This window comes from Diaphorina citri, unplaced genomic scaffold (genome assembly GCF_000475195.1).
Source record: "Diaphorina citri unplaced genomic scaffold, Diaci psyllid genome assembly version 1.1 scaffold543, whole genome shotgun sequence".
Lineage (NCBI taxonomy): Eukaryota > Metazoa > Arthropoda > Insecta > Hemiptera > Psyllidae > Diaphorina > Diaphorina citri.
In genome coordinates, this window is record NW_007377977.1 from 10768 (window position 1) to 38433 (window position 27666).

General features: G+C 37.9%; 6 protein-coding genes and 1 long non-coding RNA gene across 8 annotated transcripts; 4 read left to right on the forward strand and 3 right to left on the reverse strand.

The window, feature by feature from the left end:
* Positions 1 to 2813: 2813 nt before the first annotated feature.
* Positions 2814 to 4287, forward strand: LOC103509918 (tRNA (uracil-5-)-methyltransferase homolog A-like). Its single transcript, XM_026824106.1, has 4 exons — positions 2814 to 2826; positions 2975 to 2997; positions 3152 to 3332; positions 4160 to 4287. Exons 1-4 carry the CDS (start codon positions 2814 to 2816, stop codon positions 4285 to 4287), a joined length of 345 nt encoding a protein of 114 aa, XP_026679907.1.
* Positions 4288 to 5144: 857 nt separating this feature from the next.
* LOC103509924 (tRNA (uracil-5-)-methyltransferase homolog A-like) lies at positions 5145 to 7709 on the forward strand. Of its 2 annotated transcripts, none has more exons than XM_026824113.1 (4): positions 5145 to 5347; positions 5881 to 5911; positions 6039 to 6206; positions 7501 to 7709. In XM_026824113.1, the coding sequence occupies exons 2-4, from the start codon at positions 5891 to 5893 to the stop codon at positions 7687 to 7689; spliced, it is 378 nt and encodes a 125-aa protein (XP_026679914.1). In that variant the 5' UTR covers positions 5145 to 5347; positions 5881 to 5890; the 3' UTR covers positions 7690 to 7709. The 2 variants fall into 2 exon arrangements, with proteins under 2 accessions (XP_026679914.1, XP_026679913.1); XM_026824112.1 differs by having other exon boundaries at positions 5145 to 5328; positions 7501 to 7708.
* Positions 7710 to 8175: 466 nt separating this feature from the next.
* Positions 8176 to 9453, forward strand: LOC113467744 (uncharacterized RNA methyltransferase CTC_02481-like). The gene is made up of 3 exons (XM_026824111.1): positions 8176 to 8406; positions 8639 to 8857; positions 9209 to 9453. The coding sequence occupies exons 1-3, from the start codon at positions 8271 to 8273 to the stop codon at positions 9436 to 9438; spliced, it is 585 nt and encodes a 194-aa protein (XP_026679912.1). The 5' UTR covers positions 8176 to 8270; the 3' UTR covers positions 9439 to 9453.
* Positions 9454 to 11580: 2127 nt separating this feature from the next.
* On the reverse strand, positions 11581 to 12882 carry LOC103509919 (small nuclear ribonucleoprotein F-like). The gene is made up of 2 exons (XM_008474549.3): positions 12695 to 12882; positions 11581 to 12396 (listed from the first exon to the last, which is right to left on the reverse strand). The coding sequence occupies exon 2, from the start codon at positions 12384 to 12386 to the stop codon at positions 12120 to 12122; it is 267 nt and encodes an 88-aa protein (XP_008472771.1). The 5' UTR covers positions 12387 to 12396; positions 12695 to 12882; the 3' UTR covers positions 11581 to 12119.
* Positions 12883 to 14121: 1239 nt separating this feature from the next.
* On the reverse strand, positions 14122 to 19644 carry LOC103509926 (anamorsin homolog). The gene is made up of 4 exons (XM_026824107.1): positions 19323 to 19644; positions 18187 to 18300; positions 17692 to 17918; positions 14122 to 14521 (listed from the first exon to the last, which is right to left on the reverse strand). Exons 1-4 carry the CDS (start codon positions 19477 to 19479, stop codon positions 14408 to 14410), a joined length of 612 nt encoding a protein of 203 aa, XP_026679908.1. The 5' UTR covers positions 19480 to 19644; the 3' UTR covers positions 14122 to 14407.
* Positions 19645 to 19938: 294 nt separating this feature from the next.
* LOC103509927 (ADP-ribosylation factor 4) lies at positions 19939 to 24019 on the forward strand. Its single transcript, XM_026824108.1, has 3 exons — positions 19939 to 20098; positions 21692 to 21979; positions 22582 to 24019. Exons 2-3 carry the CDS (start codon positions 21787 to 21789, stop codon positions 22731 to 22733), a joined length of 345 nt encoding a protein of 114 aa, XP_026679909.1. The 5' UTR covers positions 19939 to 20098; positions 21692 to 21786; the 3' UTR covers positions 22734 to 24019.
* Positions 24020 to 24959: 940 nt separating this feature from the next.
* On the reverse strand, positions 24960 to 27019 carry LOC113467746. Its single transcript, XR_003391705.1, has 2 exons — positions 26712 to 27019; positions 24960 to 26433 (listed from the first exon to the last, which is right to left on the reverse strand). It is a non-coding gene; the product is annotated as an uncharacterized LOC113467746 (long non-coding RNA).
* Between the last annotated feature and the right edge of the window lie 647 nt (positions 27020 to 27666).

The window sequence follows — 27666 nt, forward strand, 5'->3', positions numbered from 1 at the left end:
CATGGAATGGAACTAGTGTGCTGTTATGAAAGTAAACAAAAAAAATCTGGTGTGAACATCACACGACTTTCCTTATCCTATTAAATGATGCTTATTTGAGTGTTCCTTTACCCTAACATTTACAATATCTCTAACCGTTTAGTCGGTATAGCTGAAAACCGCCAAAAAACGGTCGCAATCTGTCCAAAAGCGGTCAATTTACCGCCAACTGCAGCACCTATCTCAACCAAACGTTTTGTGTTGCATCCTTGTCACATCTGTGAACTACATACCAAATTTCAAGTCTCTAGCTCATACCGTTCCCGAGATATTGTTAAAATACACCGAAAACCGCCAAAAAGCGGTAAAATTCCGCCAAGCGTTGCACCGGTCTTAACCAAAAGTTTTGTGTCGCATCCTTGTCACATTTGACAGCTACATACCAAATTTCAAGTCTCTAGCTCTTACTGTTCTCGAGATAGATCATGATAACTAATCAATATCAATCACAGGAAATTATAATTTCAAAAAAAAAAAAGTACATCCGTTGGACCAGTGGGACACCGGTGACCCACAAAGTAGATCAGCCATAACAGAAAATGTTTACAATTTTTTTTAGAAAGAACTACATACAACTATAAAGAAAAGATATCAGCAAAGTCCATTTTGCCCGCACTGGCCGTTTTGCCCACCCTTCCCCTACCTTTTTATTACATAAAGGAAGTACGGACTAAAAATGCAGTGTAAACAAAGCTATACCATAAGGCATTGTGTTGACAGATGATGTTGACTTTGTGCTGACAAAGGTGGGTAATTTTGTACCTTCCTAACCTTACCCAGGTCCACACTCTTCCGGTTAAACTTGGATTAAAAGAAACCCAAATTAAACCAATTTGACCAGAGTCTAGACTTCTTCTGAAGCTCGTTTCCCTTCTTTTGGTGTGATAGTACAACCATATATTTATGTAGGGTGCCACAGGATGCAAAGAATTTTAAATGGATATCTGAAAGACGGGCCTCTGTATGAAATTTTGCTGTTTGATGAAAAAAATTCAAAGACTTAATAAAAGAAAGGGTACTTGTACAGAAGTCACGTCCGTGGAATATTGCTACCAAAGGAACTGGCACAAACGAGCAGTGACCTGTGTTATTATAGGGTTAGGTTAAACGCAAGGAGTTTTTGATTAGTGTTATTATAGGGTTAGGTTAAATACAAAAAGGAGCTTTTCTTTTCCACGGACGTGACTTCTAAGAAATATGCGTTTTGGGATTTTTCCGAATTCCAAACGGTTCTCGAGTTTTCAGGGGTGGCAACTATTTTTTTAAACACCCTGTATGTAAATAGTGTAAAATAATACTAGTAGGTATGTATTGTATTATACTAGGTACCTATGTGATATAATATCAAAAATTCCCGCTATGGTCTTAAGGTCTTATCGTCCCGAAAATCGAAGAGAGAAGGAAGACAGGGTAGGAGAAAGCCAGCCGGTCCGAGAACGAACATTATCCCATCAGGATAAAATCCGCCCCGGGCGGGAATCGAACCCGGGGCCTAGCGCTTACAAGGCAGACGCACTACCACTACCAACGTACCAACTAAGCTAACTAAAAAATAATAGAAAGTAAAAATATGAGATTTCTTTCTATCTCTATTCAAAATCCCGCTTCCTTTTTCCCCCCGTTTGATTAAAAAAAAGTGCCATTCACACGATTTCACAAAACGCAACGAGAAAGTTCAGTGAGAAGTTAGCACATTTTTCTCAGCAACTTTTTATTCCTCCCCCTTCTTTTCCCTCGGACAACACAGCCGGCATTTTGTTTTTGTTTTGCTACAAGCTACTTTTTTGGTTTTCTTTTTTTTTGTGAAATTTGTGGAAATGGGGCTCAACCAAATGAAAAATTTTTTCGAGATAGAGTCCTATTCCGATGTAAAAGTACCCAAAAAGTGCATTGGCGCACTCAAAAACATCAAACCTCTTTAAGTTAGTGGGACACGGGTGTCCCAGTGGTCACGAAAGGGTTAATTTTGTACCTTCCTAATCTTTTACTATCTACCCAGGTCCACACTCTTCGGGTTAAACTTGGATTAAAAGAAACACTTCTTCTGAAGCTCGTTTCCCTTCTTTTGGTGTGATATAGTACAACCATGTAGGGTGCCACAGGATGCAAAGAATTTTAAATGGATATCTGGAAGAGGGGCCTCTGTATGAAATTTTGCTGTTTGATGAAATTTTTTTTTTTTTTTTTTTTTTTTTTTTTAAGAGGTTTGAAAGAGGGAATTGAAACTGTAACTGGATCAACTGAAGTGTGTTGCTTCTATCTAAAACTTTCTCGCTTTGAGTTCATAGGTCGTCGCGACAAATTTCGAGATCAGAGCTCATTTGTGTGAGAAAAGCTGTGTTAGATTTATAAACTGATGTTTACCTAGGTTCGGTTCTAGGCTATTTTCCAAAGTAATTATGAATTATTCAGAAGACTCATGCAATCACAAAAGAGGCTCCTTTTTGTTGTTTAACCTAACCTATAATAGGCAGCTGGTCACTCCTCAAATTGTGAAAACTTCTTTTTGTAGCAATTTTCTATTTGATATGACTTCTGAAATGATACCAAGCCATCTTACCCTACCCATGTTGTTTTTGACTCAAATGCTCATTTGGTTGTTTCAGGTGAGTCACAATGGGGCAGACCACTGAATCTTGGGTAGCAAATATGTTCATTATTATTTATCAAACAACTGAACTCCCCATTGAATTAAAAAATGGCAAAACGCCTTTTCTAATAGATATTGCAATCCTATTAGCTATTTTCAATTTTATCTTTTCTTTCAGTGCCTAATGGGTGGCGAGAGTGATGGATCACTGAAAAAGGAAAAATGATGAAGAGGGACACGACTCGGAACGGAGCCAATGGGTTTGACGCTTTAAGAAATCAACAAAAACCAAGACAAGAAGGGGAAGAAATCAACCTGCACACTCAAGTTCTTGAGCATATAAAGATCCTAACCCTTATCAAGACCAGGTATATATTTTAACAATATTCTTCCTAGAGATGTATATTGGCTATGTAAATAGTCTACTGTCAAAATATTTCAAAGTTAGTTTCCCAAATACTGTTACCTGAAAGTTATAAACCTCTTTTGATTGACAAGTAAAACTAAGTTACTTGTTCACAGCTCAAGAAAAAAGTTGAAGAAGTTGAGCAGTGTTTCAGCACATTTCACAGCTCATTCCCCAAACAGTACCCGGAGCTTGGTGACTGGCACAAGAGTCAGCTACTGAAATGGTTCCGCATAGAGGACATCCGACCTTCACCAAAAATCGAAGGCTACCGGAACAAGTGTGAACTGACAATTGGTAAGTGAGGAATGAGTCTATGGTAATTTTATCTTGTACTTGAACCACCAACTTTCAGACATTGATCTGATTTCACATGAATAGTTGAATACTTGGTTACTTGACTAAGTAACTAACATTAGTGGTGTGGTGGGTAGTGCAGTTGACTTTGGATCTGGAAGTTGTTGGTTCAAGTCCAAGCCATAAAAAGCAGCAATGTGTAACAAATTTATAATTATTATTCCTTTTCTTTATTCCTCCTGATTCCTAGTTTCTTGATTTCATTTGACACTTGAAGGGGTGGTTTGGTGGTTATTTTGAGGAAAAAAAGTGTACCTTTGTAGTCATTATAATTGGTTAGTTTTGGTTCTTAATGGTGGGTACCCCAGTGGTTGGTTGAGGGAAAATGGTTTGGTGGGGTTACAGGGGATCTGGGGTGGTTTGGTCTGGTGGGATAGAAGGGAGGTACCTGATTGGTTATTGGATATACGGTTTCCTGATTAATTGGTTGGTGGTACCCTACTGGTTTGGTGGGGTTGCAGGGGATCTCAAGATGATTTGGTTGGGTGGGATAGAAGTTTCTGTAATATTATGGTTGGTCTGGATTTCTAATTTTTAAATATCTAGATTATTTATTGGACATACAGTTTCCTGAATAATTGGTTGGTTTTGTTCTAAATGACAGTACCCTCCCCAAGTTATTGGTGTAATGGGATTGTGGGTTGGTTCATCAGGGGTTGGAAACTGGTACCGCCACACATACAACCAAATCTTTGTTGTCCCCCAAACCTAAAAAAAAATCATCCCTCCCCAAAAAACGTGTTTTGTGTGTTCCTCTCCCGTTTTAGGTTATAATTCCGAAATTGGCAAATTGGGTGCTGGGGTGCGAGTGTCCCCATTGGAATCGAAGCGGGTAGAAATCAGCACGACCGATGATTCGTACATTCATTTGCCCAAACCCATGATTGAGGGATGAAAAAAATTCAAAGACTTAATAAAAGAAGGGTACTTGTGCAGAAGTCACGTCCGTGGAATATTGTTACCAAAGGAACTGGCACAAACGAGCAGTGACCAGTGTTATTATAGGGTTAGTAGGTTAAACGCAAGAAGGAGTTTTCACAATTAGAGCAGTGATTAGTGTTATTATAGGGTTAGGTTAAATACAAAAAGGAGCTTTTCTTTTCCACGGACGTGACTTCTAAGAAATATGCGTTTTGGGATTTTTCCGAATTCCAAACGGTTCTCGAGTTTTCAGGGGTGGCAACTATTTTTTTAAACACCCTGTATGTAAATAGTGTAAAATAATACTAGTAGGTATGTATTGTATTATACTAGGTACCTATGTGATATAATATCAAAAATTCCCGCTATGGTCTTAAGGTCTTATCGTCCCGAAAATCGAAGAGAGAAGGAAGACAGGGTAGGAGAAAGCCAGCCGGTCCGAGAACGAACATTATCCCATCAGGATAAAATCCGCCCCGGGCGGGAATCGAACCCGGGGCCTAGCGCTTACAAGGCAGACGCACTACCACTACCAACGTACCAACTAAGCTAACTAAAAAATAATAGAAAGTAAAAATATGAGATTTCTTTCTATCTCTATTCAAAATCCCGCTTCCTTTTTCCCCCCGTTTGATTAAAAAAAAGTGCCATTCACACGATTTCACAAAACGCAACGAGAAAGTTCAGTGAGAAGTTAGCACATTTTTCTCAGCAACTTTTTATTCCTCCCCCTTCTTTTCCCTCGGACAACACAGCCGGCATTTTGTTTTTGTTTTGCTTCAAGCTACAAGCTACAAGCTACATTTTGGTTTTCTTTTTTGTGAAAATTTTTGGGAAAATCGTTTAAATCGTAAGGAAAGTAAAGGAAACCGTGAAAATTAAAAAAGTTGAAAAACTCTTCGAATAAATAAAGTAGCTCTCTCCTCGACCGTTTAATGGTTGGTCAGCTACTCTCAGAAACCTGTCCACTCTATTCATAATCAAACTATACGTCTTGATTGATTTCATCTTCAACGTAAGTTTCTTATCTATTGGTAAGTTTTTCTCTCAATGGCCAGGACCAGTTTATTCGTAGTTAAAGAATGTCTAATTAGCTTGGAAGGTAGCGCTCCTAACTTGTAAGGGCTAAGGGTTTGATTTGTGCCCCAAGGCAAACTGTCCAACACAGGTGGTAGGGTTCATTCTTAGAAAGGCAGACCTTTCTCCTATCCTGCCCTCACTGTTTTGTAGATCTCTGTAGCTATCTACTGTTCCTCTTATCAAACCCCTTCAAAGAAATGTGTACACTGTCAAACTGGTTAGATTTATAAACTTGATGTTTACCTAGGTTGGTTCTAGGTATATTCCAAAAGTAATTATAATTATTCAGAAGCCATGACAATGACAAAAGAAGCTCCTTTTTGTGTTTAACCTAACCCTATAATAGCACTGGTCACTCCTCAAATTGTGAAAACTTCTTTTTGTAGCAATTTTCCATTGATATGACTTCTGAATGAGTACCAAGCCATCTTACCAAGTGTACCTACCTATGTTGTATTTTGACCAAATGTCATTTTGGTTGTTTCAGGTGAATCACAATGGCAGACACTGAATCTTGGGTAAGAAAAAATATTTTCAGTTATTTTTTATCAAACACTGAACCCCATTGGAATTAAAAAATGGCAAAACACTTTTTAATAGATATTGAATCCCATTTAGGTATTTCAATTTTATCTTTTCTTTCAGTCTAATGGTGGCGAGAGTGATGGATCACTGAAAAGGAAAAATGAAGAAGGGACAGACTCGGACGGAGCCAATGGGTTTGACGTTAAAAAAGTCAAACAAGAACACGAAGGGGAGAATCAACCTGCACTCAAGTTCTTGGCATATAAAGATCTACCTTATGAAGACCAGGTATATTTTTACAATATTCTTCCTAGAGATGTATTGGCTATGTAAATAAACTAATAGTGTTTATTTATCAATGGTTTGTGAGATTTTCTAAAGGAGAGGCTTTTTTTCTTCTTTTTTCTAGTAAAACTACTAGGTCATTAAGCTAATTCCTAGTGAAGATTAGGTGGTACACATTTATGTATCTCGGGAATTCCAACAGGTTTTCTACTGAGTCTTGGTCATCTTCTAATGAAGGAGAAACTTTCATCTTGTTTAATGTTTACCATTTTTTTTTTTTTTTTTTTTTTTTTTTTTCATACCTCGGATGGGATTGAACCCACGCCCTCCTGTTTACCAGGCGAGCGCCTTGACCACTACACCACCAAGGCAGAAGCTACTACTATTATTGTGGTCAAATTCTCAAATTATATTGAGGATAAAATTCCATACCTCGGCTGGGATTGAACCCAGGGATGAAGAGGTAGGACTGTCTGATCTGGGTCGAATGGAGGTTGAAGGACGCAGAGCAAGAGGAAGACCAAAGAAAAGATGGGAACACTGTATAAATAAAGATTTGAGCGAGAAGGGGTTAAGGGGTAATGAAGTTCACAGCCGAGGCAACTGGAAATTGTTGACTAAAAATGCCGACCCCAATACAATACAATACAATGTTTATTTTATTTGGTGTATATCAATAGCAAAAACTGTTATACACAGGTCAATTACAATTAAAAAGGGAAACAATTAATCAAATGACGAAAGAGAGAGAAAAAAAAGTCATAGAATCATACAAAGGTAGGTAATTGGTAGAAGTAGGTAGATGAGAAAAAAGAAAAAAAAAAAAAAACAAATAAATAAATGAGGGATTGGATCCCACTTGATTGGGAAAGGGTATGGCTTTACTGCTATGGTCTTATTGTCCCAAAATAGAAGAGAGAAGGAAGACAGGATAGGAGAAAGCCAGCCATTCCAAGAATGAACATTATCCCATCAGGATAAAATCTGCCCCGGGTGGGAATCAAACCTGCGGCCTAGCACTTACAAGGCAGACGCACTACCAACCAAGCTAACTAGGCTGGCTAATGTATACCAATGTGGTGGTATTCCTACAATTAAAGTTCAAAATCAATTTATTGCTGTTTTTAGTAAGTTTTAACAGGAGGAGACAAAACTGTTCGAATAGGACTATAGTATCCCCTTTACCCAAGCAATAGTCTACTGTCAAAATATTTCAAAGTTAGTTTCCCAAATACTGTTACCTAAAAGTTATAAACCTCTTTTGATTGACAAGTAAAACTAAGTTACTTGTTCACAGCTCAAGAAAAAAGTTGAAGAAGTTGAGCAGTGTTTCAGCACATTTCACAGCTCATTCCCCAAACAGTACCCGGAGCTTGGTGACTGGCACAAGAGTCAGCTACTGAAATGGTTCCGCATAGAGGACATCCGACCTTCACCAAAAATCGAAGGCTACCGGAACAAGTGTGAACTGACAATTGGTAAGTGAGGAATGAGTCTATGGTAATTTTATCTTGTACTTGAACCACCAACTTTCAGACATTGATCTGATTTCACATGAATAGTTGAATACTTGGTTACTTGACTACTGCTCATTCGGTGAAAGTGCCAAAAAGATACGGAAGATCGCCCAGATCTTCGAGCTTAGTTAGGAACCAGTTTAACCCCATACACAAGAAGCTCACTCTGAGGCTTAGGTATAAGGGCAAGTGCCCCAAAGGATGGGTTAAGCTTCTACGAATCTACTACCCTAGGTCGCCGGAATCGAACCCGCGACCTAGAGCTCCCAAGGCGAAGAGAAGAAACATTTATTTATTATAACAAATAAATAATTAAGCTGCCAGCCTGTGACTGCTTGATAAACACAGCAATAACAATCATTCTTTTGGAAATCTTTTTCAAGGTGGAGCGTCTTTTTTCTTAATTTTTTTGCACTACCTTTCAAGCTAATCAGGCTGGTTTTGTTTTATAAAATCAAGGTTGGGATTAATACCGATATTCTTATTACAGAAAGCGCGTCACGTGATCGCCATAGACCCGTCCAAGTGGAATATCAAACAAGCCAAGACCATGGCGGCTCATAACAACATCAAGAATATTCAGTTTATCATCGGTAAACCAGAAGATGCTCTGATGCAAGCCTGGTCCAATATATTGCAAGCCGAAGAAGTTATCCTGATTATTGATCCACCCTCCAACTCAAAACGTAAGTGTAAACCGTGGTACTTTAAAACATCTCCCTTAAATGAGAGATGAACTCTTTACTTTACTTTCTGTGTCTGGATCACCATATTGTCAGATCTTGTGTCTCCTGTAGGTGGCCACGGCCATTCCTTTGGATTTTGCTGTCTGTGGGTCCTCCAGGTAAGCAATTAATTATCTATTTTGGATGTCTAATATGAATTTCATTAAGAAAAATTCTTGTTGACTGTTCACAGCGCGTTTCTACATCGACATGATTGGAGACATGAACAACCTGACCAAGGTGATCTACCTCAATTCCAACTCCAAATCCAACATCGTCAAGAATCTAATGTCTCTCACCGAAGCCGCCTTGCTACCGGTGCGTGTGGTACCGGTGGATATTGCACCACATACCGTACGACTAGAGATGGTGGTGCTGTGCAAGAAGTTTGATGCGTATCAGATATCCCGACCCCTCGAGTAGGTGGCCACGGCCACTCCTTTGGATTTTGCTGTCTGTGGGTCCTCCAGGTAAGCAATTAATTATCTATTTTGTGTGTCTAATATGAATTTCACTAAGAAAAATTCTTGTTGACTGTTCACAGCGCGTTTCTACATAGACATGATTGGAGACATGAACAACCTGACCAAGGTGATCTACCTCAACTCAAACTCCAAATCCAACATCGTCAAGAACCTCATGTCTCTCACAGAAGCCGCCTTGCTACCGGTGCGTGTGGTGCCGGTGGATATTGCACCACATACCGTACGACTAGAGATGGTGGTGCTGTGCAAGAAGTTTGATGCGTATCAAATATCCCGACCCCTCGGACCCTGTGATCCAGCTAGTCTTATGGAAGGTAAGATTCAAAATCGAATCATAAATTTTATTTGTTGTAAAGTCAAACCTTATCACATCTTGTGTGGATATCACAGCATTACTCAGTGTCTCTTTTGCAATCACTTACCCTGCTGGGAATCGAATCTGGGATCTCTGGTGTGCAAGCCTAGTGTTATACGAGTAACTAGGGCATGGAGGTTGACTACTATTTAATATTTACGTAATGACAGCATGTATTTTTGAATTGTTTAAAATTTGCACCTGTTACTGTTATCTAAAACTTTCTTGCTTTGAGTTCATAGGTCGTCGCGACAAATTTCAAGATCAGAGCTCGTTTGTGAGAGAAAATGTGAAAAAAAATCCCCCAAAAACCAGTTTTTTTGGTTTTTTGGCTTTACGGTTCTCCGGACAAAATTTGCACCACCACTTTCGTGTTACTGATAGAAAGACCCTTAATTTGATATATAGGTCGACCAGGTTTGGATTAGTCCTTCTATGGGGACAGACAGACTGACGGACAGACAGACACCGAAGCGAATACAATAGTCCGTCCACTATACCTTTTATTATTAGTAATAATAAAGGAAGGAGGACTAAAAAGCAATTTCAAAAAAAAAAAAAATCTTAAAACAAGAGTGTCAACCGCAACTAAAAACGAATTCAATAGGTATTTTGTGTCATCTATTACAACGTATGCTTCATCAACTTGGAAAATATCGGGGCCTACTACAATTATGGACATACTGTATAGGTATTTTACTTTTATCAACTTGGTTCTTAACAAACAATAATGTGGCCAAGGTATTGTTTTACATTTTTTTTTTTATGTTTCACATGTCACACATTTATTTTTGTTGAAATAAAATCATCAATTTGAAAAAGAAAAATTGCAAGTCCGGGATTCGATTATTAACATCTCAACCTTAACCATTCTGTACCTATTTTCAATAATGGTAGGTTTTGGTATCTTTGTGTTGTTATTTGACTTGGCCGTATTTTTAGATATCACAACTTTGGTAGGCCACACTTTTTGAGAGGTGCTAAAGAACTTGGCCCCTTTTTTAATGGTAATTTTTTTGTGGGATTTGAATTTCACCCCGACCAGTCCGACCACGATATTGTTTTACTTACCAGCTTGTAACCATCCAGCAACCTCAAGCTTGGGAATTGATGTAGATAGTCCACAACATTGCCTGGTTTATAGATTTCTTTTATCCTCTCATCATATGTTACTTCCCATAAGTATTCAACACTTGTTAAATCTGAGACCGTGTTTTTCAAATACTCAATATTTGCTAACACTTCTGGATCACTAATCTGAAGAGTGCCTTGAATGTCCTTCTCAGCAGGTTCCTGAGTAACCTTCTTCTTATTACTTCCAGCTACAGAGCAGCTTCTCTTCTTTTTTTTCTTGCACTCTGAATGGCAGCATATAGCATGCCACTGCCATTCTTATGAACATTTGGTATGGGCCTCTCGTAATAAACTTCTGGGTTTTTCTCTCCTGGAAAAATTTTACATATTTCGTTGGCCAAGTATGTGAGATCAGCAACCGAAATGGGACGTAGTGGTTATGGTTCCAGAATAGAATTTATTAGAATGACAGAAATGTATGTCCTATGCCCATCCCTAAGGCAACCGTTATTAGCTTTGGCAAATTCAAGTGCACTTTGTCCATCAAATTTTTTGATGAGACATTTCTTTACAAAGTTGGGTTCATAGATATTCACAAGCTGTGATTGTGAAGAAACAGGTGAGAGGGGTTCAATGTAAGAGTTTGCACTTGAACATGATGAATTCTCAAATGAACTATTTATAGATGTTGTTTGAGGGTACTGGTAAGAAGGACCTGGTTGACTTATATCTAAACTGTACGGGCTGAACTCAATTCTGTTATTGGAGACTAGTGGGACCTGAAGAGAGTCACTGGGATTGGAAACTAGTGGGACCTGAAATTAGAGGAAAAAAATATATATATATCTACAAATATTTATCTCCCCTTTTTTCTCATTTCTTATTCTCCAATAAAATTAAGATTTCCATTAAGTATTTAACTTATACTTGAATCTTTGTTTTTGTTATTTCAATATTCATTGGCCATTGCACAGGAACTTATTTTCAGAATAATGGTGTAGTAGTTGGAAAATATCACTTAGAACATAATTTATACCTTGGTCAATCCAAAAATTGAATTGAATGGACACAGCAAGTTCTACAGTACATCAAAGTACTGAACCACCAGTTGTTTAATTAGCAACAAAGGCTAATATTTTTACTGGAAGAGTGTGGAATAAAGCAACAACTGACTGTAGTCTAACTAGTAGAAGTAATTTCTATGAAGAAAGAAATCACAGGTTTTTTAAGTAGGAGCAAAAATGTTTGATTTTATTGATGTTCAATAATATGAAGGCTTAAATTCCAAACAATTCATACACAATGTAATGTGTTAAGCAAGGAAGTTAAGCTCCTACAAGAGAAACATCTCTAATGACCCCTTAACATTTTGATAGAGGGAACTGTAACTGCTGTCTTGTCAGCCCAAAAGTTATTTGCATTTTTATTCCAATTAAAATGACCAGAGAAATCCAGTTCTACATGTATGTCTGACCCCTCATGACGTAATATGTATGTCTGACCCCCCATGCCTACCAGTAAGTCTTTTACTTCATCTTGGTCAAACTTGGAACATTTTGACAAGTATCTGTGCTTGTTCAGAAGACAGTCATTTTATTAAGAATTAGAAGTCTTGTCTTTTGAATATTTAATCATAACTTTTGTAAAGCATGAAATTAATGAAAGTGCAGTACTAGACATACACACTGCACTTACAATTAAAAAAGAACCTTACAATTTAAGGAATGACAATATGTACAAGGAACATGGAAAATCACTTTCTATTCCCTCATTTCTCCTTCTTCATCTCCTTCTTCTGCACCTCGGATGTAGAGAATGTTGTTACACCTGATCAGGACTTCTCCGAGTTTTCCCGTACAATGTCCATCGATGATTTCTTCTGTTGATGCCAGCTGACAGTTCATATAGCCATCGGTGGACACTAGGATTCCTTTGTACTCGTGTCCCCACTTCAGTTTGCAGATGACAGACTTACCGGTGAGTAAGTTGAGGAAAGGTTTGGGATTACATGGCAGTGGGGTAGACATTGTGAGAGATCTGAAGAGGAAGAAACAGTGAAAATTTAGTACTTTGTAACAAACAAGAGGTTTAATGAAGGGAACTGTAACAATGGGGAGGGGGGAGGTCTTGTCCAAAAACCAAAAGATAGGGCAGGATAAAAGAAAGCCAGCAAGGATGAACCTCATCCATTTAGAATAAAGTTTACCTCAATGCTCTTTTCAGGGAACAAGGGACCAGTATTTCCTGAGAGGGAAGTATTTTATTTTGATACAACTTAACAACAAGGCCATTGGCAGAGGGAATTATCCAATGCTGTATTTATAGACAAACTTACCTGTCGACAGAAAAGGAACGGTGAGGAAAGCTTGGTAACTAGAAAATGAGATTTTCTGCTTGATTCCGGTTGTGAGCTTTCTCTTGATACCAATTTTCCGTCAAAATTGGCTTAATTGGCGGAAAAGTCGGCAAATTTCAAATTTTGTCCAAAAATTCCAAAAAACGTCGGAAATTCGAAACATCAAATGTTTGGATTTTTAGAGTGAGAAGCGGGCAATCGATGAAGCAACCTGGTTGCTGGTTGTTTACATTGGTGAGGTTATCGCATTGTTGAAATGATTTAGCAACTTTTTTCATGGTGGTGATCGTGTGAACGGATCTGAAGGTAGCTACACACGCGAATCAAACCTCTTCCAGGAGGTCTGTTTTTCATTCCTACGCCGCATCGATGCGGCGTTCACTCTGCGTCAGGAGTGGGGGTAAAAAGTGGAAATTCAACAAACATGACGACATCTAGTGGAGAAATTACGAAACATTTTTTTCATTTCCCTCAATACAATTACAATATGGCGGAACCTGAAGCTACTCGAGACCTGTTGAGAAGTCATGTCAATGGAAAATTGCTACAAACAGGAGCTGTCACACATGAGCAGTGACCAGTGTTATAGGGTTAGGTTAAACACAAAAAGGAACTTTTTTTTTCATTTTAGTGGCTTCTGAATAATTACCCAACATAACAGGTGCAAATTTTAAACAATTCAAAAATACATGCTGTCATTACGTAAATATTAAATATACTAAGGTATAATCGTCTTGAAAGCGAAGAGAGACGGAAGACAGGATAGGAGAAAGCCAGCCGTTCCGAGAACGAACCTCATCTGTTCAGGATAAAGTTTGCCCCGGGCGGGAATCGAACCCGCGACCTCGAGCACCTTAATCATATTGATCACGGATATTATTGTGACATAATTTTATCTGATGGTGATCTACTTTAAAATAATAGAAAGACATTTCAGTGTAAAACTTCCCTTCTGTAATAAATAAAAATTTTGTAACATATTTAAAGAATTATTTAAAACCCTGTGTGTTCGATATTTTTTCCTTTCTATTTTCCAGTTGAAATTAAGAAGAAGGCAACTGTTTATTTCGTTTTATAAACACATTTATTTTATTCATTTACAAGTTTGGGAATATTTCATTTGATAAAAAAGAAACTATAGGTAGGTATGGAAAGAAATACTAATAAAAAAGGAATGAAGTAGACAACTACAATAATACTTTGTCCTAGATCGTCAATATGGTCCTCTACTGAATCTGTCTGTGTACCTACTTAAATTAAAACAAAACCTTCTGTAATAAATAAACATTTTGTAACATATTTAAAGAATTATTTAAAAACTTGATTGCGTTTATTTTCACTCTTTACTTCCCAGGTGAAATTAATAACAAGATAACTGTTTATTTCGTTTTATAAAAAAGAAACTATAGGTAGGTATGGAAAGAAATACTAATAAAAAAGGAATGAAGTAGACAACTACAATAATACTTTGTCCTAGATTAAAGCCATATTTATAAGCCAGCCCTCTCATTACTAGCTAGGCGAGTTAGATATTCACTGTTCTTCCCCCAGTCAGTTCAGTATCCAAAGACTATGTTACAAGTTAGAATACAATAAAGAAAGTTGATAAGACACCAAAATGAAGTACCTAGGTACTCGTAAATTATGTAATGAATGATGACAAGTGATAAAACAATACGCATTCGTTAGCATTTATACATCAGCTTTGAGTTGTAAATCACTGATGGAGACTTTCTCACCCGGTTTGAACGCTGGCATACCGAGGTATGGACAAGTAGAACATCTAAAAGCATCTCCCAGGTAACACTGAAATCAGAAATTAATACGTGAAAAGATATTTTTTGATAAGAAGAGTACCTACCTAGTAGGATACTTAGCTCCAAGACCACAATCTCAGCTAAACTCCATAAGTCCATACACAAAAAGTCCAATCCGAGACTTAGGTGTAGGAGCAAACAGTCCTTAAGGATGGTTTAATCCTTAAGGGGGCACGGTTGGTCCAGTGGTAACGCGCTTGCTTGCCATGCAGAAGGTCCCGGGTTCGAATCCCACCATCGACAAAAATTTGTATCTGCGTGATACAAATTTCTTGACCCCGCCGGGAATCGAACCCGGGTCTCCCGCGTGCAAGGCGAGTGCAGTGACCACTACACCAGGGAGCTGACCCATCGTCATAATCTGCAGAAGACTACTTAAGCTGGCATTGCTGCAAATGCCTTGATATCCTCTATTGACAATGGGTGACAATAGATACACTGATATTGTTATTTGTCAGGTAATAGTCCAGTCAGAGGATGATACAAGTGAGGAGTTTGCCGGCTATAAGGAAAGTGTTGTCAAGTTTCTTGTGGGAGACGGTGAAGATGAAGCTATGAAATCTGACACCGACCCTGTTATCAAGAGTATTTATCTGCAGGCAAGACCTAAGGGGTAAGTATCTGATGTGCAGAATGAAAGAAAGAATCATGGCACCTTTTATTGCAAATATTTATTTTTTTTATGATAGATAATTAAGTTCAAAATTAAAAAAAAAAGACAATTGTCCATTAAGCTCTATTAAGAGCCAGCCTAGGGGCGGACTTTATCTTAAACAGAGAAGGTTCCTCTCTTCGGTTTTGGGACCATAAGACCTTCGTGATTACTTTTCCCTCTATCAAACATACCTCTTTAGAAGGAGAAAAAAAATATACCCCACTATCATTGATTCGGCCTTAATGTACCTGGACGCTATTTGAATCTAATAATAATAGTGCTTATTTATACTGCTCGCATAGGACTGAAAAGTCCCTTTACTCCAGCAGTAGGCTACTACTATTATTGTGGTCAAATTCTCAAATTATATTGAGGATAAAATTCCATACCTCGGCTGGGATTGAACCCACGCCCTCCTGTTTACCAGGCGAGCGCCTTGATCACTACACCACCGAGGTAGGACGCCTTGACCACACCACCAAGAGGAGTCGGCGCGGGCGACACGAGAGTGTTAAAGCGCCCAATAGAAGAAGAAGAAAACATATCACATGTTTAAGTACCTAAAAAAAAAAAAATGTTGTCTCTTACCTATTTCTCCTCGTTTTAGGTGTACAAAGAAATCGTTCGAGCTCCCTTTCTCTCACGCATGGGGGGAGCACCATCTCACCGAGGATCTCCTGGACACCACCATACTCATCACTCCCTCACTATTCTTACACATTAACACCTATGCCGCTGATGTCGTTTATCAGAATGTATGTGAACTGGCGGATTGTAGGAAGAAGAAGACGCTGGTGATTGATTTGTTCTGTGGCTGTGGTGTTCGAGCTCCCTTTCTCTCACGCATGGGGGGAGCACCATCTTACCGAGGATCTCCTGGACACCACCATACTCATCACTCCCTCACTATTCTTACACATTAACACGTATGCTGCTGATGTCGTTTATCAGAATGTATGTGAACTGGCGGATTGTAGGAAGAAGAAGACGCTGGTGATTGATTTGTTCTGTGGCTGTGGTGTGCTGTCCATGATATTATCCAAGGTAAGACTAATACTAAAATAAGAAGAGAATAAGTCTTCACTTGACTAAATAAACGAATTTATTGATGGAAAAGAGTCAACATGTTTCAACTTCTCATGATGCCATCCTCAGGACTAAATTGAAAAATTGCAATGAAAGAAAAATAAATTCGTTTATTTAGTCAAGTGAAGACTTATTCTCTTCTTATTTTAGTATTAATTAGTACTTGACATGGTATCTCGTTTTCAAAGTTTATTCAAGGTAAGACTGTCTAATCTGGGTCGAATGGACGTTGAAGGACGCAGAGCAAGAGGAAGACCAAAGAAAAGATGGGAACACTGTATAAATAAAGATTTGAGCGAGAAGGGGTAATGAAGTTCACAACCGAGGTTCCTGGAAATTGTTGACTAAAAATGCCGACCCCACTTGAGTGGGAAAGGGTAAAGAAGAAGACTGTCTAATCTGAGGCGTTCTTTACGTTCTAACCCTTGGAGCTTAACTACTATGTTGTTGTTGTTTGCAAAAGTCGGGTTATTTGACTACTAGGTCATTTTACCTCTGGCTTCCCAATCAATATTTACCTACAATGTCATTGCTGGCTTCCAAGGCAGGACAGGAGTTCAGGTGAACTGAGTTCATAGGACTGTTTAAGGAACATAAGGAACAAATAGGAGAGGTTTTTAGACCAAAGCGGTGGAGATGTTCAGCCAAACAGTAACTACTATGTGGTGAAAGTGCCAAAAAGATACGGAAGATCACCCAGATCTTCGAGCTTAGTTAGGAACCAGTTTAACTCCATACACAAGAAGCTCACTCTGAGGCTTAGGTATAAGGGCAAGTGCCCCAAAGGATGGGTTGAGCTTCTACGAATCTACTACCCTAGGTCGCGGGAATCGAACCCGCAACCTAGGGCTCCCAAGGCGAAGAGAAGAAACATTAATTTATTTATTGTAACAAATAAATAATTAAGCTGCCAGCCTGTGACTGGTTGATAAACACAGCAATAACAATCATTCTTTTGGAAATCTTTTTCAAGGTGGAGCGTCTTTTTTTTTTTTTTTTTTTTTTTTTTTTTTTTTTTCACTTTTATACTGCTCGCATAGGACTGAAAAGTCCCTTTACTCCAGCAGTAGGCTACTACTATTTTTATTGTGGTGAAATTCTCAAATTATATTGAGAGTAAAATACCATACCTCGGCTGGGATTGAACCCACGCCCTGCTGTTTACCAGGCGAGTGCCTTGACCACTACACCACCGAGGTAAGTACTGCTTTCTTCTTCTTTTTAGGGGGTTTGATGGAGGGAACTGTAACAACAGAGGTCTTACTGTTCCAAGATATTAGAGAAGGAAGACAAGATAGGAGAAAGCCAGCCGTTCCGAGAACAAAACATATCTGTTTAGGATAAAGTTTGTCCCTGGTGGGAATCAAACCCAGTACCTAGCACAAAGAATAAGAATTCTTACCATTATGTCAAATTACCTCAAAGTTGGGTTTCTCAAACTGTATCTGGTACACCGCTACTTTAGCATTGTGACTCAGTGCTGCCTGAATCTGTTTAGTGTGGTCTTCATTGAGTGTAACATCAACAGGGGATTCAATACTGGAGAATCCACTAAGGACAAGACTTGATTTGAATTGGTCAAGTGTGGGAAGTTTGTCAGTGGTGTCTTCAATTGGTGCTACAGGCTGATACACAATCACTTTGCCTGAAACAAGAATGAAACTTTGTAGTTTACATCGTTAGCTTGGAACATTGCATATCTCCCATGTTATTGCTCGGTTACAAGTTACGAGTAGGTTACCACTCGGGCAAACTTTATCCTAAACAGATAAAGTTTGTTCTTGGAACAGCTGGCTTTCTCCTATCTTGTCCTCCTCCTCCAAGATTAAAAACAAAAAATCTTTGGAAATTTAGCCGATGATTGTCTAAAATAAAATTGTCATGCTCATGCAGTCTATTAAATAAGTTCTCACCTTTAGGCTTGACTAGTTTGATTATTTTGCTCAATATATCCTTGGTGTGTATCAGTGTGTGTGGCTCCATGATTCCCGATAGGACCACATCATATGACGAGGGAGTGTGATCATCTGTATGCAAGAAATGAAGAACAAAGTAGGTAAATGAACATTAGTGCTTCAAACATTGGTAACTATGCAGAATTTTTTTATTTAACCTAACCCTATAATAACACTAATCACTGCTCTAATTGTGAAAACTCCTTTTTGCGTTTAACCTAACCCTATAATATATTTAACCTAACCCTATAATAACACTAATCACTGCTCTAATTGTGAAAACTCCTTTTTGCGTTTAACCTAACCCTATAATTTAACCTAACCCTATAATAACACTAATCACTGCTCTAATTGTGAAAACTCCTTTTTGCGTTTAACCTAACCCTATAATAACCAGGGTCACTGCTTGTTTGTGCCAGTTCCTTTGGTAGCAATATTCCACGGACGTGACTTCTGCACAAGTAGCCAAACTTTATTGGTCTTAAATAGCTGGTGTAGTGGTTGGCACAGTGGAAATTTGACCTGAAGATTCTATATCTCGAGATGAGATATTCTTGTCTCGTCTAACTCGAGAATTCCCAGAGGTTCTCAACATTCTTCAAATGTTCTGCGACACCCCAATGAGGTCTTAATCTCCCCCAGTTTGGGAATCACTGTCTATAGAGTCTCATCATATGTGTACTGTACAATATGAAATAGATTTTAACTTTAATCGAGGACCATATGGCGTTCGTGAGATCCTTCTTTGGGTTACTTTACACAGTGTTAACGCCACACCTAACTGCCTGATCATATGATATTTAACCCTTGAGGGTCCGTATGGCGTTAAAACACAAATTTAATTAGACCGATCAAGCCAAAATCATTCCACGGACATGACTTCTGCACAAGTACCCAAACTTTATTGGTCTTAAATAGCTGGTGTAGTGGTTGGCACAGTGGAAATTTGACCTGAAGATTCTATGTTCAAAAAACTAATTTACAAGGTTTTCAAAGGGTTTAATTCTATAATATTTCATCATAACTTTTAGGATATGTGCAAAAAGTTTTGCAAATCATAAAAGGTTGTCCCAGGGTGTCCTTGTTCAACTTACCGAGAGAGAGTCTATCAATGTTCTCAAACTGGACAGCCCCATTGGTTCCTACTTTGGTGCGGAGAGAATCCATGTATGATGGCATCTGTTCTTGTCTTGCTGTTGAGTTCCATAGCAGTAGAACTTTCTTGCCTTCCAGGTTGGTAAGGTGCTCCATTTCTTTAAGAGAAAATTACAACAATCTTTTTAAAATAATCAAATGGTACCAAGGAGTAAAACTCTAGTTTTGGCTTATCTAGGATAGAATAATACCTTTCTCAGAAGGCCTGTATCTGAGAAGCTTTTATCAATTTATGAAATATGACTCAGATAAAAATTTCACAAAATCATGCAATGCAATGCAGAGGGTGGAAAATTTTCAAAAATTGCCGCCCATAAAAAAGAACGGTGTAGCAAAACGTGTTTTCAAATCCACCGGTGAAAGAAAAAACGCGTTTTAGGTGGACCAAAGCGAGGGAAAAATTTGTCCGATTAAAAAATACCTCGTAAAAAATCCCATTTCACACGAGTGTAGAAGTTGCTATCCTTCTGTTGCTAACTTCTCAAACAATTTTGAGATTTCGTTGCACCCTGTCGATCGTTCGAATTTTGCCAGCTTCATAGACATGCGTTCGTTCACTCGTCAACAAAAAAGAAAATTTCTTTTCGCTGAAATTTTTTAAAATTTCTCGATTTCCACGTCAATCGTCAATACAGAAGTGATTTTCCTTCTTTAGAATTTGTGAAGGCTTTTCGAATTCTGGAATCAGATTCTGTTCAGTTTACAGCAGTTCGATGTAAGTATTTCTCGCTGTTTTTCTCCTCGTCCCGGACAGTTTTTGTCCCAACATCTTTTACGCCGTATCTTTTGTATCTACAATGTCAGAACTGTTGATTTATGTTACACAAAGTGTGAAACCAGGAAACCTTCATCATTGGAATTAATTCTCCCTGAAATTATATTCATAGAGACATCCTAATGATAATCATTTGTGATGACATCATAACTGTTAACTGTAAACACAACATTAATAATACCTACTGGCACTCCTTATGGTAGGGCTGACAGATAAGTGTGGGGTATTCCACAATGTATCACTTGACATATCATGTTGAGTTTTTCTCTGTGTGAAGTAGAGTATGGCAGAGTTATTTTGGTACTTGTGCAGAAGTCACGTCCGTGGAATATTGCTACCAAAGGAACTGGCACTAACAAGCAGTGACCAGTGTTATTATAGGGTTAGGTTAAACACAATACCTACTGGCACTCCTTATGGTAGGGCTGACAGATAAGTGTGGGGTATTCCACAATGTATCACTTGACATAAATCATGTTGAGTTTTTCTCTGTGTGAAGTAGAGTACGGCAGAGTTATTTTGGTACCTACTTGTGCAGAAGTCATGTCTGTGGAATATTGCTACCAAAGGAACTGGCACTAACAAGCAGTGACCAGTGTTATTATAGGGTTAGGTTAAACACAAGAAGGAGTTTTCATGCAATAAGGAGTTTTCACAATTAGAGCAGTGATTAGTGTTATTATAGGGTTAGGTTGAATACAAAAAGGAGCTTTTCTTTTCCATTAGTGTTATTATATGGTTAGGTTAAATACAAAAAGGAGCTTTTCTTTTCCACGGACGTGACTTCTGCATAATCACTGTTATTTCATAAAAATGGGAGGAAAAATGCATTATGAAAGTGCTAAAATTAATTATTGATTTTATGCAGGCTTTACATCACAATTAATCACTGTTATTTCATAAAAATGGGAGGAAAAATGCATTATGAAAGTGCTAAAATTAATTATTGATTTTATGCAGGCTTTACATCACTGTATATCTCCTAAGGTTTTTAGCTACAGGTTTTTCAGCCACCATTTTTCAACAAGCTACCCAGCCAGAGTGGGTCTGGGAACAGCTAGCAGCATACATTTACCTGGATGGTCACCCTCTAGATTCTGATCATGCACAATGTTACTTAATTTACATGATTCTTTGGGAACTGTGATGCATTCAACATGCTATCGCTTCTGGCTATATCCTAAATTAGATTTGTGTAACCCAAATACAAGGTTAAAGTAGGTAACTCAATATCATTATTTATTTTTTCAGACTCTGCTGAAGTAAAGTACAAAGATTTTCAGTGACGGAAAAGAAAAAAAATCTGAACACATTGATCAAAACTCCAGTCTGGGAAAAGCTAGCAGCATATATTTACCTGGATGGTCACCCTCTAGATTCTGATCATGCACAATGTTACTTAATTTACATGATCCTTTGGGAACTGTGATACATTCAACATGCTATCGCTTCTGGCTATATCCTAAATTAGATTTGTGTAACCCAAATACAAGGTTAAAGTAGGTAACTTAATATCATTGTTTATTTTTTCAGACTCTGCTGAAGTAAAGTACAAAGATTTTCAGTGACGGAAAAGAAAAAAAATCTGAACACATTGATCAAAACTCCTCACTGATCTCAATTCCATCATGGGTTTGACATTATCAAGTGTTCTTACCCGTTTATTTGGCAAGGCTCAGATGAGAATCCTCATGGTAGGCTTAGATGCTGCCGGGAAGACAACAATTTTGTACAAATTGAAGCTCGGTGAAGTTGTCACCACAATCCCTACCATTGGTTTCAATGTAGAAACAGTAGAATACAAAAATATTTGTTTTACAGGTGAGAAAAACATTGATGTTTTGTTTGTAAATCTGTCAGTAACCAATCATGTTTTGTTTGATGTGTGTTATATTTACTGTCAGATAATGAAAAGCTTCATCTACTAAAGATAACGGAAGAAATTATTGTAGTGTCAATTGCTTGTCAACAAGAGATGATATCTCATTGGAATTGAACCTTTCTTTGTTTTAGATAACCGAAAAACGCTGAAATTCTGTTTCGTGTTAATATAGGCCGGGCGGTGCTGTGAACTCTTGACGTTCGCGCGCCTCCCGGCGCGCTTGATCCTTGTTGATAATTGGAAAAAAAAAATGTCTTATGACGAGAGAAGGGAGAAAATCAGAAGAGGTGAATAAACAAAGGTGAAAAAGAGGGAAATAACATCAAAATCGAGGGAAAAAAGTAGCGAAATTTTATCAGGCATAACAGGCAGGTTGAATGACTAACTTTTCATCAAGCAACAGGCAGCATTTCAGGTTGCCTGTGATCTTTTTTCCACCACACAGATTCAATGTTCAAGGTTCTTGCTTGATTGTATGTGTTGGACATAAAAAAAACCTTAGAAGTTATCATGCTTATATACAGTGATGTTAAACTCTCAGGAAGAACTAATCTCCATTTTGTACTTTCTCTTTTCACAGGTCTTCACTCTCTCCGCAACAGACAATGGTACATCCAGTCGACATGTGCTACACAAGGGCAAGGATTGTACGAAGGTCTCGACTGGCTCAGTAATCAACTGTCCAAGAAGTAAAGCACAAAATCCTCCCTATTCTCCATTTTATTCTACAACTAGGATGTTAAGGGTGACAGAAATGAGATATTACTTGTTAGGAGAAAGCAGAAGAGTTGGCTTTTTATGAAAGCTATGAGTTTCTGTGTGATATAAACTTATAAAATAGGGAACGGAGCTAAGCTAAACCCTTTTAAAAGGAGTTTTTAGTTTTAGCTAACAGTTTAAAAGTTAGGGAACGGAGCTAAGCTAAGCCCTTTTAAAAGGAGTTTTTAGTTTTGGCCAACAGTAGTGTTGGGTGTGGTTTGTAATCAGGATGAGTGGCTGACTACCTTCTAGGCATGTAGTGATGTGAAAGAGCACCTAAAACTTGAAATATCTTCTTAAATGTACTTTAGTAAGGGCTCTCAACAGTCTCAACTTTGTGAGAACAACCTAGTGTAGGCTAAAACTGGTTTAAAAGATCCTTCATTTCATTTGAAGGAATGCCATTTTTTAAACTATTTTTCAATTATTATCTAATCTCCAATGAACTAGAAAAATCAAACAGACCTCAAGTTAATCAATTTAAAAAATATCCAACACTGAACACCAAAATTGACTACTGTGGGTGGTAATTCTCTGTTATACTGCTTCCCTCATAAATTAGCCATTCACAAGCCTGAGTGCTACCCCACCAAGCACAAAACTCACTACAAAAATATTTTTTTTGTGACAATTTTCATGTCCCACCGAGAATTGAACCTCGACTTTCCGTGTGTTAGGTCAGCGTTATACAATTTTATGAAAAGAGAACCTATTCTAAATGAGAGAAACATATTGGGACCCCTTTCAAAAACTATCAGAGTGGGTTCAATCCCAGCCGAGGTATGGTATTATTTGAGAATTTGATCACAATAATATCTACCTGATTGTTTAACTTACTGCTGGGCTAATGGGTTTTTCAGTCCTTTACCAGCAGTAAAAATAAGCACTATTATTTGACCTATGTCAGCTTTGGTCAGCATATCCGCTAAAATGGTCAGGAAATTGACGAAAAAAATGTAGATCATTTTTTTTCCGAGTTTTAAAAACTTTTATTTTCCCTCCAACTTTTTGTCTTTTCATTTGAAAACCAAGTTTATCCAAACCTTTATTCAACATTGTTTTAAGAAGTTTATTTTTTTCCCCCCACACTTCTATTTAGATATTATATTATATTACCTTTTATATCTTGAATTTATTTGGAATTATTTATTTACTTTTAAAAAATCGGTTGAAGTTGTTGTAATTTACTGTGTAAAATAAAACTATTTGATGAAAACTCATTTTGGCGTTCTGTTTGTATGTATCTATACAGTAGGCTCAGGTAGTCCAGAAGTTTTTTCTTTTCAACAGGTTCAATAGAGGGAACATTAACTGATAGGGTCTTATCGTCCCGAAAGCGAAGAGAGAAGGAAGACAGGATAGGAGAAAGCCAGTCATTCCGAGAACGAACATTATCCCATCCGCCCCGGGCGGGAATCAAACCCGTAGCCTAGCGCTTACAAGGCAGAGACAAAGTTTTGATAAAGGGAATCGTAACAACAGAGATCGTACACAAAAAGTTCACACTGAGGCTTACGTAGTTGGTGGCGCGTCTGCCTTGTAAGCGCTAGGCCGCGGGTTCGATTCCCGCCCGGGGCGGATTTTATCCTGACGGGATAACGTTCGTTCTCGGAACGGTTGGCTTTCTTCTATCCTGTCTTCCTTCTCTCTTCGATTTCGGGACGATAAGACCATAGCAGCTACAGTTCCCTCTGTCAAACCTCTTAAAAAAAAGAGGCTTACGTGTAGAAACAAACAGCTCTAATAGTTGGGATAAGCTTATACGAACAACGGAGGTCTTATCGTGCCGAAATTGAAGAGAGGGGACAGGATAGGAAAAATTCAGCCGTTCCAAGAACGAACCTTATCTGTTTAGGATAAAGAACGCCCCGCACGGGAATCGAACCCACTCTTAGAAGGCAGGCGCCCTTCTAGTTAACTAGACAACAGGTGCTTTAACAGCACTGTATATCTTTTTTTTTAAGAGGTTTGACAGAGGGAACTGTAACTGCTATATCGTGTGTTTCATTCGATTTTCTTTCGAATATCCTGTAGACAGTGTAATTTAAATGAGTGTGTTCTAACTACACACGACACGATTTTTTTCCCGAACGACAAGTAGGAACGAGACTTTACATACCTAAATCATAAAAGAGAGGTGAAAATAAAGACACAGTCAAATAACAAAGTGCGCCACATAACACACAATTCCAGTGATTGAGAAACAAAATCTGTCTTTATTATTTCGATACATAAATTTGAAATATACAGGCACGTTCCATTCCACTCTAACAACAAAGGGTTAAATTCATATTTTACTCTAAACACAATGGGTTAATTCCATGTACATAACACAAGAGTACAAAAAATAAAAACCTTATAGCCAGCCTAGTTAGCTTGGAGGGTAGCGTCTGCCTTGTAAGCACTAGGTCGCGGGTTCGATTCCCGCCCCGGACAGATTTTTATCCTGGACGGATAAGGTTCGTTATCGGATCGGCTGGCTTTCTCCTATCCTGTCTGTCTTCTCTTTTCGCTTTCGGGACGATAAGACCTTAGCAGTTAGTCGCTACAACATAAATTGAAATTAACCACTAGATTACCTATATTGTGGCTAGTGAAAAATAGAAGAGAAAAAATAGAACGTGCCTCTACTCTAGATACAATATTACACAAATAAATCATGTTTACAAAAAAGAAACAATTTTTTTTTTACTTTTTTTTTTTTTTTAATACACTAAATTATTTTAAATATTAGAATAATTTAATTGCCTAGGTCTATTTTTTTTTTTTTTTTTTAATTTTAGAAAATAAAAGGAGAGATAAACCATAAATCCCTAAGTTATATGAAGGTTCAAAACATGACAGCTGTTTTTTTGCCTGTTAAAAACATTACTTTCCTTCCTATAGGATAAGGAAAGTAAAAAGGCTAAAATCTTCATAGTACAAAAATTTGATAGAAAAGGTAAAATTAGAAATAAAGCTAAAACATTTTATTTTAAGTAGAATAGAATAGTAGAATTTTACAAATGTTCTCTTGTTGATCAAGTATTTCAGCATTAAATTTATCATTATCGTTATTTTAAACACTATTATCTTTTATTTTATTTCACATATTTTATTTATTCATAGACGAACTTCTTTCTCGACTCTACGATTGTTATCAGTTTTTTACGAAAAGTTGAAATTGTTGAAAACCTACACTAAATGGAAGGGATAAACAAAAACAAAAAGGGTTAAGGACGAAAATATAAAAGGGAGAAAATCAGAAGAGGGGAAAAATTAAAAGACAAAGAGGGAATTAAGCAAATCAAAATGAAACAAGGGGGAAGCTGGGAGAAAAAAAGAAGGAAGTAAAAGAAACAAGAGAGAAGGAACATTGAAAGAAGGAAAATAACATCAAAATCTGGGGGGAAAGATAGGAGAGAAGGGAGAAAATCAGAAGAGGTGAATAAACAAAGGTGAAAAAGAGGGAAATAACATCAAAATCGAGGGAAAAAAGTAGGGAGCGTGGGAGTTTTTTTTCGAGATTTCATCACAGTCAAAACTAATAAGAAAAAAGAAAGAATTAATGACCTGGTACCAAAACTTCAGTTGGAAGTTCGAGGGTTCGATTCCTAAACAGATAAGATTCGTTCTCGGAACGGCTAGCTTTCACCTATCCTCCTTCTCTCTTTGAAATAACATCAAAATCTAGAGGAGGAGAAGGGAGAAATCAGAAGAAGGGACTAAACGAAGGTGAAAAAGAGGGAAATAACATCAAAATCGAGGGAAAAAAGTAGGGAGCGTGGGAGTTTTTTTTTCGAGATTTCATCACAGTCAAAACTAATAAGAAAAAAGAAAGAATTAATGACCTGGTACCAAAATTTCAGTTGGAAGTTCGAGGGTTCGATTCCTAAACTGATAAGATTCGTTCTCAGAACGGCTGGCTTTCACCTATCCTCCTTCTCTCTTTGATTTTGGAACGATAAGATCGTTGTTACAGTTCCCACTACTTATGGTACATAAAAAAGAAGGAATTTCAATAAAAGAAGGCCCTGTTTCCACAATTTTATTCGAAAGAGAGAGGGGAATTGGTACCAGAATTTCAGGCCTAAGAACGCTTATTTCTAGAAAGGGCCCTATTTCAAAAATTCTATTCTAAAAGGTTGGGAAGTGGTACCAGAATTTCAGTCCAAAAAGGCCCTATTTCCATAATTCGAGATGGTGAGGAAATTAGTACCAGAATTTCAGTCCAGGGAGGGCCCTATTTCTCTCTTTGATTTTGGAACGATAAGATCGTTGTTACAGTTCCCACTACTTATGGTACATAAAAAAGAAGGAATTTCAATAAAAGAAGGCCCTGTTTCCACAATTTTATTCGAAAGAGAGAGGGGAATTGGTACCAGAATTTCAGGCCTAAGAACGCTTATTTCTAGAAAGGGCCCTATTTCAATAATTCTATTCTAAAAGGTTGGGAAGTGGTATCAGAATTTCAGTCCAAAAAGGCCCTATTTCCATAATTCGAGATGGTGAGGAAATTAGTACCAGAATTTCAGTCCAGGGAGGGCCCTATTTCCAGAATTCCATGGGGGAGACCTGATAGGGGAAGGAGAGGCACTATAGTTCATCCTTGAGAAGGGTGTACCGGTTTCGAGATGGGGCCAGCTTGTTGAATGTGGACTCCGGGGGCGATATGGGGCCTCCTCCCGCCTGAAATAACAATAAAAACAAGTCAAGAATTTATCAAAAAAAAAAAAAAAAAAAAAAAAAAAAACCCCCCAAAAAAAAAAAATTAAAAAAAAAAAAAAAAAAAAAAAAAAAAAAACCAGCCTAGGAATCGTGGAGGGTAGCGCGTCTGCATTGTACGCGCTAGATCGCGGGTTCGATTTCTGCTTGGGATGGATTTTAT